Here is a 14,136-nt window from a genome sequence, read left to right on the forward strand (position 1 = left end):
AAGGGGAAAACTTCATCAAAAGACCAGCACCTGAGTATCTTTCGGCTGAAAAATGCATGCAGACAATGGAATGGCAGACCCAGGACAGAGGAAGATTAGAGGGGAAAATAGTGAGGTTGAGAATGAGAAGGTGACATTGAGAATCAGCTTCTTAATAGGGTTTTCTGCACACAGCCTTTCATGTACAGCCTTGTACATCAGGGCTGGGAGTCCCTCGCACAGAGTGGGACAGGAATGGGATGGGTGCCGGCCAGAAGGCACATTAAGCAGTATCCGAGGGCAGCGGCCGGTGGCCTGAGGCTCAGACAGAAGTGCAGGGAAGACGAAAAGGAGAGACAGGAACTGACATTAACTGAGAACCCAGCATGAGGAACAAGGGTGAACCAGAAAGAAAACAGGAGATACTTTAGATGATAGGCTGGGGAGAGGTCACTACAGCAGTGACTGCTGTACCGCTGGCTTCATCATCCTTATTAGCAATCACTAAGGGCACCATCGGCCAAGCCCTGGGGCTGGCATTGCCATCATGGGTTCCGTCTACTCGGGGAGGTCAGACCCAACGAAATGACTAGTAAGCTAGTTGCATATACTGAAGAAAGGGTAGGACACCAACCAGAAAGTGTCAGGGACCAGAGGAGGGACTGCAATGCCCTGCGTTGGATGAAGTTCCCAGGGAGAAACGGTGGATACGAGTGGAGAGGGACAAATTGGCATGAATAAGGGACAGCAGAGAGAACACAGGTGGCATGCTCAAGGGACTGTGACCAACAGTTTATTATTCTTTTTCTATCGCTTTGTATTTTGGATCCCTTTCACATACATCACCCCAGGAAATGACTCTGTTGTCCTTCACAAACCCCACTAAACCCTGGAACAGATGGCCTTCTGTTCCAGGGAGTTCAATGGAATTAAACGAATTCCTACTATGGGTAAATCATTGTTAAGTATTGCAGGGTATATAGAAAAGTGTAAAATATAGTCCCTGCCCTCAAGGACAAAAAGGATTTCCCTTCTGTCAAAAGGCCAGGGAAGGAGGTCCCGGGATGACTCTGCAGCAGTGAAGTCTTATATCTGACAAAACGCAGCAGGCTCCGGGCAGCATGGACAAGCCCGAGGAAAACTGGATTTACCATCCATCAAGATGCTCCATTTGGGGGTGGTCCAAAAGGTTATTCTGGTGACTCTGCAGTTTCCTTCTCAGAATTGGTTACTGAGCTTGAGTCAGTCTGCCCTTCACATTCTTCCCACTATATTACTCCACAAACACAGAAGCCCGTCTGCAGCCAAACACCAGTTCAGAATCAAAAGCCAAAGTCACTGTAGATGTATCTATAACTCATCCACCGCCGGGCTGCTGAATAACATACCAATCAATGAGCAGTCCCGGACTCCACAATTAATCCTGGAGAGGAAGAGGCGTCGGGACAAGAACAAAAGAACCAAAGTAACACAGTGCATCTGTGTAACTTCTAAATTAGTCAACCGTGGGCAAAGGGAGGTCTGGAAATTTTTACTCTACCCGAAGGTAACAAAGCAACCTTATCCTGGCCCTTTAAGCGCCAGTGAGGACTGAGCAAGAGAAAGCGCAGTTGAGCATCATCTGAGATAAACGGAAATGCAATCTTACCTCGGGAATCCTCAGTTGATGACGTGGCTACTGCCATGATGGAGCAGTCCATGGAGGAGCCTCAGGAACTTTCCAAGTTGGGTGGGCAGCATCGCCAGTTACATGACAAAATTGGCAGAAGTCTGTCAGTTACTTCTCAAAAAGTGAGTGACCGGAATATTAAGCAATGAACTAGCTATATGGGTCAGCCAGAGGGCCTATGAACTGAAGATTCTGAGTGGTCAGCACTCACAGAGGCATATGTGACCTCCTGCTTCCTCAGATGACTGAAGGTCAAACACACGGTGAGAAGGAGCTCTCTGGAGCCTTGAGGTTCTGCACTCTGAATTTTTAGTTGAAAAACCTCTTTTCAAGATAAAAACCTACCAGAGGACATTTGGAAGTATTTCCAAGAACACAACTTCACATGCCCTGACTTTGTAACAGAGGGAGTTGCAAACCTCACTTCTAAACAGTGAAGGCAGAATCCTTGCTGCAGGCGAAGTCTAGAGGAAGGGACTTGTACATCGTGGATCAAAGCAGAGTTCACAACGACCGAGTCTCCCACCTACACCACCCCCTTAAAAAAAAAAAAAGCAAAGAAACAGCCAGTACACAATATTAAGACTCTTTATTTAAAAGAAGTATCTCTGAGTCAAGCTGCTGTATAACTGAGCCAGAAAATCTACTGACACTTGACAGTTCTGACCGACAGCCTTCAGTCTTGGATGTTAAATGAAATGTTTGTCTTGATGTTGTTTTTGAACCAAGGGGCCTGTAAGTCCACTTTCATGTTTAATTCAGAAAATTCCATCTCATGAAACATCAGGCTCTGAAGTGAAAAAGTGGGCACAATTCTTGCATTAAAACTCCCAAGACAAGCATAAGAGGCTGCCCAGATAACCGGTGGTGACATGCCCCCAAGGAGGACATCACACAAGGAATCTGAGTGTTGAGAAAGTGGATGATTCACCCTAGAACGTTTTAAAGAACTTTTCAGGCAACTGAGTGATGTTTTAAACATACTGGGTTGCTAAACCTGTCAGGAGAAACATCTGGATCTGAAAAAATCTGGCAAAGCTATCTGAATGAACACCAACTGTTCTCTCTCCTAAATGTTAAGGTTATTTTTAAAGGTTAATTTATAGATATTTGGACAACAGGGGAAAAACTTTCTGGAGGGCAGAGTTCGACAAGGGAAAACACAGCAGAGGACAGACAGGCTGTGGATATTCTATGCATTAATACACCCTTAATAACATGTTTGACTCCGCCTACAGAGTACAGGCCATCCTAGGGTTGATGGGCTACCAAGCTGCTGCCGGGACTCCCCAGGTCACACAGTCTCAAGGTAACTCTGGAGACAGAGTTCTCTCCAAAAGCTTTCAGCATTTTCATGGTCTCTTTTTTTACCCATCATTAAACCAGTTAAGAGCATTTCTGAGCATTCATGGGTTTCCCAAGATACTGCAATGAAATAGTGATATCCCTAGGTCAGCAATGGTTCTGAAGAAAGCCTCTCCCATGACAGCACCGGACTGGACTGGGAAACTAAGAACTCTGTGCTGTATTTCCAACTCTTTCTCTGGCCTCCTGCTCACTGCTCTCTCCACTACCTACTACGTCTCTGAGTCCTCAGGAGGTGGTGCTGGAAGACAGGAAATGCAGGCTAGCACCAGCCAGGCTGGTATCTGTGGGCCACTGCAAACTGACTTCGAGTTAACTACCAGCTACTCCCCACTCACTTGGCAGACAATTATCAAGCGCTGCTCCTGGCCAGGCCCCATGCCCTCGATTACTTTCCAAGTTTCTCCCAACCTCAGAGATTAGGTTGGAAATAATTTTTCTCTGCTCTTTCTTAATTCCTGCAGTATGCAGGCCTACATGACCGAACAAGAGCTGGGAATATTAAAGACATTTATAAATTATAATAAAGGAATCACATATATTAAAAATGAAAGTCTGTTATTCAAAAAGCCACAAATTATCTCATTTAGAGAAGACACTTAACAAAATATACATCTTAAAACTTCGGCAGTCAAGAATGCTTTTTATAATTGTTTCCATTTGAGAAACACAATTAAAATGGGTAAGAATTAATAGACACAACTTCACTCAGAATATGTAAAAAGCGCCACATGTTTTTCTGATATTCCTCTTTGTGGCTAGCTAATCACGCACAGGAGGAACCAAAGTCCGAACGTTCACATCCAGAAGTGGCAGTGCTCTCAGGGGGCTTCTTCCCTCAGTAAGTGACAAGTGGCGGGGGGAGGAAGCGTTACCAAGATGCACACAATCCAGTTCCTTACCCAGTCTTCTAGCATCATCAACTGTCAAACCATTTGCTCCGCTTTGCAAGAGGAGCTCCTTTAGAAAGTCCCAATAATTTCTGCTTATATTGTTCCACCAGTTGGTTGAAGCGAACTTCCGTCTTATTTCCTTTAGCTTTTTTTCTAGGTACCTACAAATGAAAGGAAAGGAAACATAAGATAATCAGTTACAACCATTAAGCATTACCTCACCCTCAGGCCAGCCAAGGGAGAAAGAGAGGTTCAGAGATCTTGTCCACTACATGAGGGACTTCCAGGGGGTGACCCCAAAATGATTGTCCATTGGTGAGAAAACAGACCAGGAATGCCTAAGAGAAGGACCCCACTAAAACACCACTCCCACTCCAACTCCCAAATGCTCACACAGATCTCCTCAAAGATGAGTCAGCCTTGAGTCCGGATGGTCTCACTTGCCCTTTCCTTCACCAAGGATTACAGGGCTTAAAAGAGACCTCTATAAGATAGTCTGCTGGGTCAGAGGCTTCCCAGAGACAGATTTCTTGAGCGGGATGAGAAGGCAAATGCATCTTGTACCCTTAAAATAAAGTGACTAGGCAAGGAAAAAAGAAAATTTGATCTCAAATGATCAAGAACGCATGACCACCACTTTCTACTAAAAAGAGCCAGGGCCCCTTGGAAGTTAATGCCAGGACTGACAAAGTAATAGGTAAGTGGGGACATCCCACTGCGTTAGAAGCAAGGACACTACCACAGGCAAGGTTATGTCAGGACTCAGGAGTCAACCTGAAGGGGCTTCTGCTGGCCTCAGACAGGACAGAATGACTGCATCTGGCTGAAACATGTCAAGTACACAGAAACTTGGGAATTCACAATGCTACAAAAACCTTACTTTCTCAGAGAAGGCTGATAGGGCAACAACACATTACTCTGGGAACTGATGAAAAGAAAAGAAAAAAAAAACTCAAGCAATTACCTTGCTTTTCCCACACAAATGGTATCCCATCGTAACCAAACAGTTGATAAGGGAAGGCTTTTTTTTCTAGAATTTTACTTAAAAAACACATAAGGGTTGATAAAATTAAGAAATTACCATTCTGCAACTCATACTGAAATACAGATCTAAATAAACAGCAGTCATCAATGGGTGCTAAGACTTTACAAATGGAGGGATGAAGCAGACAATCTCTTAGGCTATTGATGAATCAGAGCATCACTAAAAATGGGGCAACCAAGGGAGGAAGAACAGGGCGACGGGGCAGTTAGGGAGTCTGGATTGACATGCACCCATTGCAGTGTTGTTTAAAATGGATCTCCAACAAGGTCCTACTACCTCATTGCACAGAGAACTCTGCTCAATGTTATGTGGCAGCCTGGATCCATGTATACAATGGAAACATGCATATATATGGCCGAGTCCCTTTGCTGTCTGCCTAAAACTATCACAACAATGTTAACTGGCTATAATCCAATATAAAATAAAAAGTAAAAAAAAAAAAAAATGAGACAACCAGACACTATGCACCTTATGGTACAATACAACAGAAAGCACATAGCACCACCTATGAAATACTCTCACCAAGAAAACTGAATCTAAATCTAATCAAGGCTCTGGATCTAACATCCAGTTTGTAAGCAACATGGGGTACTAGAGGAACAAGTTAAATGACAGTAACAAGGAAGAAAGCTGCTGCTAAGTCACTTCAGTCATGTTCGACTCTGTATGACCCCATAGACGGAAGCCCACCAGGCTCCCCCGTCCCTGGGATCCAGGCAAGAACACTGGAGTGGGTTGCCATTTCCTTCTCCAATGTGTAAAAGTGAAAAGTGAAAGTGAAGTCGCTCAGTCGTGTCCGACCCTTAGCGACCCCACAAACTGCAGCCTACCAGGCTCCTCCATCCATGGGATTTTCCAGGCAGCTAAATTCAAAAGGTAAAGTGAAGTGAAGTCGCTCAGTCGTGTCCGACTCTTTGCGACCCCACAGACTATAGCCTACCAGGCTCCTCCGTCCATGGGATTCTCCAGGTAAGAATACTGGAGTGGGTTGCCATTTCCTTCTCCAGGGGATCTTCCCGACCCAGGGATCGAACCCGGGTCTCCCGCATTGGGGCATTGCTTTAACCTCTGAGCCACCAGGGAAGCCCAAATTCAAAAGGTAATATATTCTGAAAGGCCAAGGACCTGGCTGATCCAGCTAATTAATAGCATGGAAAAAAGGTCAGCAAGCAACAGTTAGAACTGGACATGGAACAACAGACTGGTTCCAAATAGGAAAAGGAGTACGTCAAGGCTGTGTATGGTCACCCTGCTTATTTAACTTATATGCAGAGTACATCATGAGGAACACAGGGCTGGAAGAAGCACAAGCTGGAATCAAGACTGCCGGGAGAAATATCAATAACCTCCGATATGCAGATACCACCACCCTTATGACAGAAAGTGAAGAGGAACTCAAAAACCTCTTGATGAAAGTGAAAGAGGAGAGTGAAAAAGTTGGCTTGAAGCTCAACATTCAGAAAACTAAGATCATGGCATCTGGTCCCATCACTTCATGGGAAATAGATGGGCAAACAGTGGAAACAGTGTCAGACTTTAGTTTTTTGGCTCCAAAATCACTGCGGATGCTGATTGCAGCCATGAAATTAAAAGACGCTTACTCCTTGGAAGGAAAGTTATGACCAACCTAGATAGCATATTAAAAAGAAGAGACATTACTTTGCCAACCAAGGTCCGTCTAGTCAAGGCTATGGTTTTTCCAGTGGTCATGTATGGATGTGAGAGTTAGACTGTGAAGAAAGCTGATTGCCGAAGAATTGATGCTTTTGAACTGTGGTGTTGGAGAAGACTCTTGAGAGTCCCTTGCTTGGACTGCAAGGAGATCCAACCAGTCCATTCTAAAGGAGATCAGTCCTGGGTGTTCGTTGGAAGGACTGGTGCTAAAGATGAAACTCCAATACTTTGACTACCTTGTGCGAAGAGTTGACTCACTGGAAAAGACTCTGATGCTGGGAGGGACTGGGGGCAGGAGGAGAAGGGGACGACAGAGAATGAGATGGCTGGATGGCATCACCGACTCGATGGACATGAGTTTGAGTGAACTCCGGGAGCTGGTGATGGACAGGGAGGACTGGTGTGTTGCGATTCACAGGGTCGCAAAGAGTCGGACACGACTGAGCGACTGAACTGAACTGAACTGAAGGAAGACTGGATATTATAGGGGAAAAAGATTTACAAGATTTAAAAACTAAATATAGGGAATTCCCTGGTGGTCCAGTGGTTAGGACTCAACACTTTCACTGCTGCGGCACCACTTCAATCCCTGGTCGAGGAAGTAACCCGGCTTTTTGTTTGGAACCCGATTTAAACAAACCAACTTAAAAATATGTATTTTTGAGGTAACTGGGAATGTTTTGATATGGGCCACAGATTAGCTAGTAAGGGTTTCTTATTTTTTTTTTTAGGGTTTCTAATTAATTTCATTAGATGTGATGATCGCATAACATGTGTCTGTGTATATGTGTGTTTAAAGTGAAATCAAGTGTTAGTCGCTTAGTCGTGTCCCCGTCTTTGTGACCCCACAGACTGCAGCCTGCCAGGCTTCTGCTGTCCGTGGAATTCTCCAGGCAAGAATACTGGATTGGGTACCCATTCCTTTCTCCAGGGGGATCTTCCCTACCCAGGGATCAAACCCGGGTCTCCCACCCTGCAGGCAGATTCTTTACCATCTGAGCCACCATATGTGTGTTTAAGGCCTGATCATCTGGAGATGAACCCTGAGATATTTTTCTACATGGGGTACATCTACAGGTGAGGTAGAGTTCACTGTAATATACTCACAGGATAGGGTGGGGGGTGGGTAGGTGAAACAAGATAATTGTTGAAGCAGAGTAACAAATACATGGGGTTCATTGTATTCTTCTCCCTACTTTGAGGACTGTGTACCTCCACATCTGCAGCCCTGTACATAACCACGATCTAGAAGAAGGCTTTTCCTTTGCTTAACTAATCACAAGGCTCAAGTGGCTGTCGACCCCGACAGAGCTGTGCCATACCAAAGCCTCAGGGCCTGCAGAACTTACCTGCTTGGAAGATAATTTCTGCTTCTCTTGCTTCTGGTGGTTTGTCTGGGGCTTTGGCTTCTTGGGAGGGAGAGGCTTCATTTTGCCTTTGTCCCGCAACCTGAAACAACATGGTCAAGTGTCACCCTGAGTTCTTCCTCTAATTGGCACTCCTGAGGTTTTCTCAGCCCAAAAGAAAAAAGGCCTTTACTTACACTGGCTCTTTCTAAGCCCCTGAGAAATCAAGGGATACTGCAACAGAATGTCCTAGGGCTCAACATTTGTATACTTGTCTTTTGCTTTGGCTTAAAAACCTCAAGGGACTTTCAAAAACCATTGTTTACTTAATAAAAATTTCATAAAGATTGATTTTTGTTGACAGCATTAATCTGTTGTTGCAGACAGAAACCTCAAGTAGGTGGGCCTCAGAGACAGCCATCAAGACAAGAGGAAGCGCTTCAGAGGAGGAGAAAAACAGCATGACAGCCCACCCTGGAAGGCTCCTCTGAGGCACCCGAGGCCAGTCCTGTTCTGGCCTCCATTTGGTCCAAGGGTGACTCTGTCGGCACAGAGATACTGCATGTGGGACTGGCACAACCAGCATCCCTTTCATCCACACAAAAGCCTCAAAGAGGAAAAATGGCGAAGTAAGACAAACCCTCTGAGAAGCCATCCCACATCTCACCTAATTTTGGGGCCTCGGTGTGAAGGGAGTGCCAGGACCTTTCTTCTCTTCTTCCCATCAGGCAGCTCCACGTGCTCCACTTCGGCCTTGGTCTGGAACCCTGCCCACGAGACAGAGTCCGTCGTCCCCTTCTGCTGCACGGAGGCCTGGCTTTGTTCCTGCATGTGGTTCTGAGCTGCCTTCTGTTGCTGCTTTTTCCCAGGCTCTGGTGGTACCTGCTGGGGCTCACCAGCTCCAGGCTTGGATTTCACTTTTTGCTGCAGAAGACGAGAGAATGCTACTTGGGTACTAGGTGAGATTTATTCACTGGAAACACTCAGCAGAAGAGGACTGAGTTTGGTGAGAGAAGGGGAATTCTTGCCCCAAATAGTTAGAGACTTTAAGAAAGTGAACACAAGCAGTTCACAGGCCCTGACATCGTAACAGAGGGTTACTGGGTAGGGGACACAAAACAACCATTTTCCTTTTCCCTTGCAGAAACGAAGGGAAAGTGCAGGTACACCCCAAACTCAGAGCCAGCAGAAAACAAACAAGAAAGGGCCAGCAGCATGGGGCAAAGGTGTAATGGGAATGAGAAGAAACACCTGAAGTAACGAGAGTTGAAGATTTTCAAACTTAAGGACAGACACTAAACCACAGATTCAGGAATCTCAGACAAACACCAAACAGGATCAAAAAAAAAAAAAAGTACATCTAGGAGTATCATATCAAATTGCAAGAAATCAAGGAGAAAAATCATTCCCCAGAGATAGGGAAAACTCGCTACCCACAGAGGAACAAAAAAGTTAAGATTACACTGGATTTCCCTTCAGAAACCATGTAAGCAAGAAGAAAACAGAATAAGGTGTTTAGAGTATGTGTGTGTGGCAGGGGAGTCACCAACCCAGAGCTCTGCATCCATGTAATGATCCTTCAAAAGTGAAGGAAAAACAAAACTTTCCCAGGCAAACAAAAAGAAATCTGGGGGTTCCCTGGGGCCCAGGAGTTAGAACTTGGTGCTCTCACCGCCAGGGCCCTAGGTTTGATCCCTGGTCAGGGAACTAGGATCCTGCAAGCCGCTGGGTGAGGCACCTCCAAAAAACAATTAAGGAAATTTATCGCTGGCAGACCTGCATTAGAAGAAATGTTAAATGAATTTATTAAGAAAGGTAAAATGACAGGTTAGAAACTCAAATCCATATTAAAGAGAGAGAAAAAAAGGAAGAACCTTAGAGAAAAAAATAAATGAAATGAAGATAAGGAAGAGACAGGAGGAGGAGGACATAAAGTATGTTACATATTTATTTTGCACACGTGGGGGAAGACAAAGAAGATTCATGTGAAATCACTGCTGTAATAATAATGTTATTCTGTCCTTTTCACCTCAGAAATCTAAACAGGCATAGTGGGAGAACAAAGATCTATTTTATGCCTCTTATGTGCCAGTCTCTAAGTGGTAAGGGTACAGATGAAAGAATGAAGTGTCTACCTTTTAGAACTCACAGCCCAGTGGAGAAAGAGAGATATAAACCAAGTAAAAAACTAAAAAAGAGCCTAAGGAAGTTCATGAAAGCACAAGTAATAAAGTCTTATCTTTTTTGACAGAGGTGGGTGAATGCTACTTGGGGAATATGAGTATGGAAATTGAGAAGTATCCCTGAGTCAGGGGAAAGGGGCACTTTTACACAGAAAGATGGTTATGTGTAGATAACAAATAAGGCCACCTGAATTTTTTTTTTAAGCCAGAAGCTACAGAATCACCTCTGATAGAGGCAGTAAATAATTCTATAACTACAGTAACAAAGCTGCCTTAAATAATAAGCAGAACCCAGATTTTCCCAACCTAGGGTCATGGTATGAATCACTGAAACTCCTCTTCTATGGGTCATGCTCACGATATACACCATAAAGACCCAGAACACAGCAAATGTTTGGTATGTATGCAAGTTAAGGTACAATGTCGATGAGATCTGTAAGAGCTGTGGTATCAAGAATAACCTGGCCTTCTATGTCCGGTGGCACGATGGACAAGAGAATGAGTACTGACTGTGTACTGACCGTGTAGCTTGTGAGACAAGTTACACATGTTAAATGCAGATGATATTAAACCTATTTTTATCAACTAGGAGCTGAAGCTGAGAGGGGTAGTAACTTGCCAAGGAACTCAGAAAGGGGCAGAGCCTGAGTTTGAACCTGAGTCTTCCTGTTCCCAGAGTTCCTCTACACTACACTAGATTAGAAACAGTACTAAAACTACCAGGCATCACACTTTTGGAGCATACAAGATGAAAAAAAAATTATGGAAGAGATAGCTGAAATCTACAGGAAACGTACAACTTAACCTTGGCTACTAATTTTGACATGTACCATCACCAAACACTGCAGTACAAGCACTGCTGACTGGTAACAGCACCGGGCTGATTCTCCTCTCCCTTTCCTTCTGTGGAGCTATCACCAGCCAGGCCAGCAGAGGACAGACGGCCTGCAGAGTTCTAGGAAACTAAGAGGAAAGGGTAACTAAGAACCTAGCAAGGCAGAGACCTAATTTATGGGAACAGAACCACAACTGAACAAAACAGGAGTTTAAATATGGTCTGAAAAAAAACTGAACTGTATGCTTAAAAATAGTAGAGTTTATGTGATGCGTATATTACCACAATTAAAAAAACAAAGAGAAAAGAAAAAAATTTCAATTCTGTACCTGGCTGCGCTGGATCCTCAGTTCCTTGACTTTAAGTTTCCTTCGATCTTCCAAAGAGAACTCCACTATTGGTCTCTGCGGCAGAAGGAGACAGATTGTCATTCATTTGATTTCTTAATCTCTGCATGCAATGAGCTGAGATGCTCGCCCCCGCCTCCCCGCCCCCACGACCCTCCTGCTTGCAAGTCAGAGGGTGCTGCTCACTTCCTTCTACCGGCAAGGGGCCGGTTCTGCAAGCAGACTACCCAATTTAGAGTTCCCCCAAATCTCATCACCTGAATCACCGCTCAATTCTCGAAGGCCCTGCCATTCTGACCATCACACAAGTGTCAGAGGGTTTCCCATAAATGGCCCCCAGAGGACAGGTTCCCCCCACAAGACAAGGCTCACCTTCTGAGACCCAAAGATCTCCGGATTGTTGTTGATGTGGCGTAGGGCCGCCAGGGCATGCTCGTGCTCCTGGAACTCTGCAAAGGCGTAGCCCAAGGACTGACCCTTGATTTTCCCATAAGCTCCTTTCAGGTCTCGCATCACTCGACACTACCAGTAGAGTGAGGAAAAGAATCAGCAGTGAGAGGATTTATTTCTTTTTTATTTAATTGGAGGCTAATTACTTTACAAGATTGTAGTGGTTTTGGCCATACATTGACATGAATCAGCCATAGTTAGAGGATAAAGATCCTTAACAGCTTCAACAAGAAATCAGGTTATTGAAACAGTCTTCATCTATATCACCATCACAAGAGTTTTACTGGAGTAACACTTATGAATGTTTATTAGAATATACCTGAGAGCACAGAACACATTAAACAGGTATTTTCTTGCTTTCTAAAGGTTTATAGACATCCACACAGACCTCCAAGTAAGAATTTTAATGGCTAACTGCTAACATGACAGCACATACAAGCTGAGAGGTACGTGGTACTTGGGGTTGTATAAATCAGCACCGGGCCAGAAGTGCTGTCTGCAGGTCTCCTCAATGAAGAAACCACTCAGAAGAGATATCACTGAAGAAGGGAAGGATGAAGACCTGATGGTTTTAGATAAGAAAGTTCAGTCATGAGGAAGATCCTGACCAACAAATAGCCTCAGAAATACAGGAAGGAGCTTCAGCTGTATTTGCTCAGAGCTCAGATCTTCTCTTACATGACTTTTTCTAAAACTTTAAGCTGTACCAGGCATCTTGGGGCACCAAGGAATGGTGGGGTATTTTGGGAAAACTGATCAGTTACATTGTTTCACTCCCAGGAAGCTCTGTTTGTCAGGTAATGGAGAAGTCTAGGTATCGGGGACATGCGGATGCTGCATTTAGTATATGTCTAGAATCTACTCTGTGCCTAGAATGGTGCCATGTACTGCAGGGAAATCAAGAAAAGCATATAGGCAGCCGGACACGCTGCACAGCCCTCCACTCTCCTCAGCTGCCTCCCCCAGGCCTGGCCCAGGGCCTTGCCTCGATGTAGCATGGCACAGCACCCTCGACTTCATGCTCAGAGCCCAAATGAGACCATTGGATGGTGAGACCATTCCAAAAGGCCTCTAGTCCATTTCCTGGGAGCAGGTGATGACGGAGTCAGCGCACACCTGGCAGGACCAAGGCAATTTAGCAACCTACATAAAAAAGGCAGCTTTTGCCAATTTGAGAATTTACCTGTCTGGATTCAGATTTATTCTGGACCTTCAGGGTTACAACTGTGATGCCCAAGACAAAGAAGTTGACAGTCTTTTGAACACAGTAGAAGAATGAAAGAACTGAGTCAGGACAGTATTGAGCAGGTGAAGTGATTACCACCCACAGCTAGAGAAGGGGCCATCAAGAGATACTGGCCCACTGCGGATGGCAGACTGGTTGAGCACAGCATCGATGAAGTGGTATGTGATGAAGACTCACCTGAGCAAAACATTAAAATTGTACTCTCAAAACAATGTGGAAATATTCTCATCCTCAGTGGGGATGTTACCAAATATTCCATCCCTTGGCACTACTGGTGGGTTGTTTTTATTTTTGAGATGAACATTTACATTGTATTAACCTGTGGCTCTTCTGGCATGCTTTATAACAGAGCCATAGAAACTGTGTCTTGATACTCTTTTTTTCCTTAGTTTTCTTAGTGATTAAGAAATTTGGATTGTATTTCAAAAGAAAATATAACTGATTTTTTTGCTTTTTAAAAAATTTTTATTGAAGTATAGTTGATTTACAATGTTGTTAGCTTTCCGTGTATAGTAAAATGATTCAGGTATTCATTTAAAAAAAGAAAAGCATAAAATGAGGCTCTTATCTTCAAAAAGTTTACTATCTTAGCTGAAACACTATACTTACATGTACAAAAGATTTAAAGAGAAAATTCAATATAATGCAAATACTGTAAAACACACATACATGTCTCTAAGCGATGACAGGTGTTAGATATGCAGACTCTTACTAAGTACTGCAGATGCTGATGAGAAATTACATAACTGACTCCTATGACAGTAACTCTGAATGGTTTTGCCAAGAGTGGTGTCAGCTATGTTCACATTCTCTCATATAATTCCCTGAATAGCAATATCATACATTTTGAAGAGGATTTCCAGGAGTAGGAAAATAGTTTATGGTGATGAATCAGAGCAAAGCAGATTCGTAATACGGCTATGCTACTTATTCAATAAACACTGATCGAGAGACGACGATGCCAACAGCGGGGAACAATGAGATGACACCTGCTCTCAAAGAGCTCAGTGTGGTTGGGAGAAATGACTGACGAACAATTACGGGACAGCGTAGTAATAAATGCCAAAACAGGCATGTGGGGGTGCCATGGGGGCAGGACAGCGG

The 14,136-nt window shown here is 44.2% G+C and overlaps 1 protein-coding gene across 1 annotated transcript in view; it reads right to left on the bottom strand.

The window, feature by feature from the left end:
• Positions 1-2,220: 2,220 nt before the first annotated feature.
• The window catches only part of RBM28 (RNA binding motif protein 28), a 34,603-nt gene continuing 22,687 nt past the window's right edge, over positions 2,221-14,136 (bottom strand). Inside the window, exons 15-19 of the mRNA XM_055421221.2 lie at positions 11,709-11,858; positions 11,319-11,393; positions 8,639-8,895; positions 7,975-8,074; positions 2,221-4,067 (exon numbers count right to left, since the gene is read on the bottom strand). Of these exons, the coding sequence (XP_055277196.2) occupies positions 3,933-4,067; positions 7,975-8,074; positions 8,639-8,895; positions 11,319-11,393; positions 11,709-11,858 (717 nt within the window). The 3' untranslated portion in view covers positions 2,221-3,932. The remainder of the gene's footprint in view (positions 4,068-7,974; positions 8,075-8,638; positions 8,896-11,318; positions 11,394-11,708; positions 11,859-14,136) is intronic.

This window comes from Moschus berezovskii, chromosome 3, assembly GCF_049115385.1.
Source record: "Moschus berezovskii isolate FMDL1 chromosome 3, NW_MosBer_1.0, whole genome shotgun sequence".
NCBI lineage: Eukaryota > Metazoa > Chordata > Mammalia > Artiodactyla > Moschidae > Moschus > Moschus berezovskii.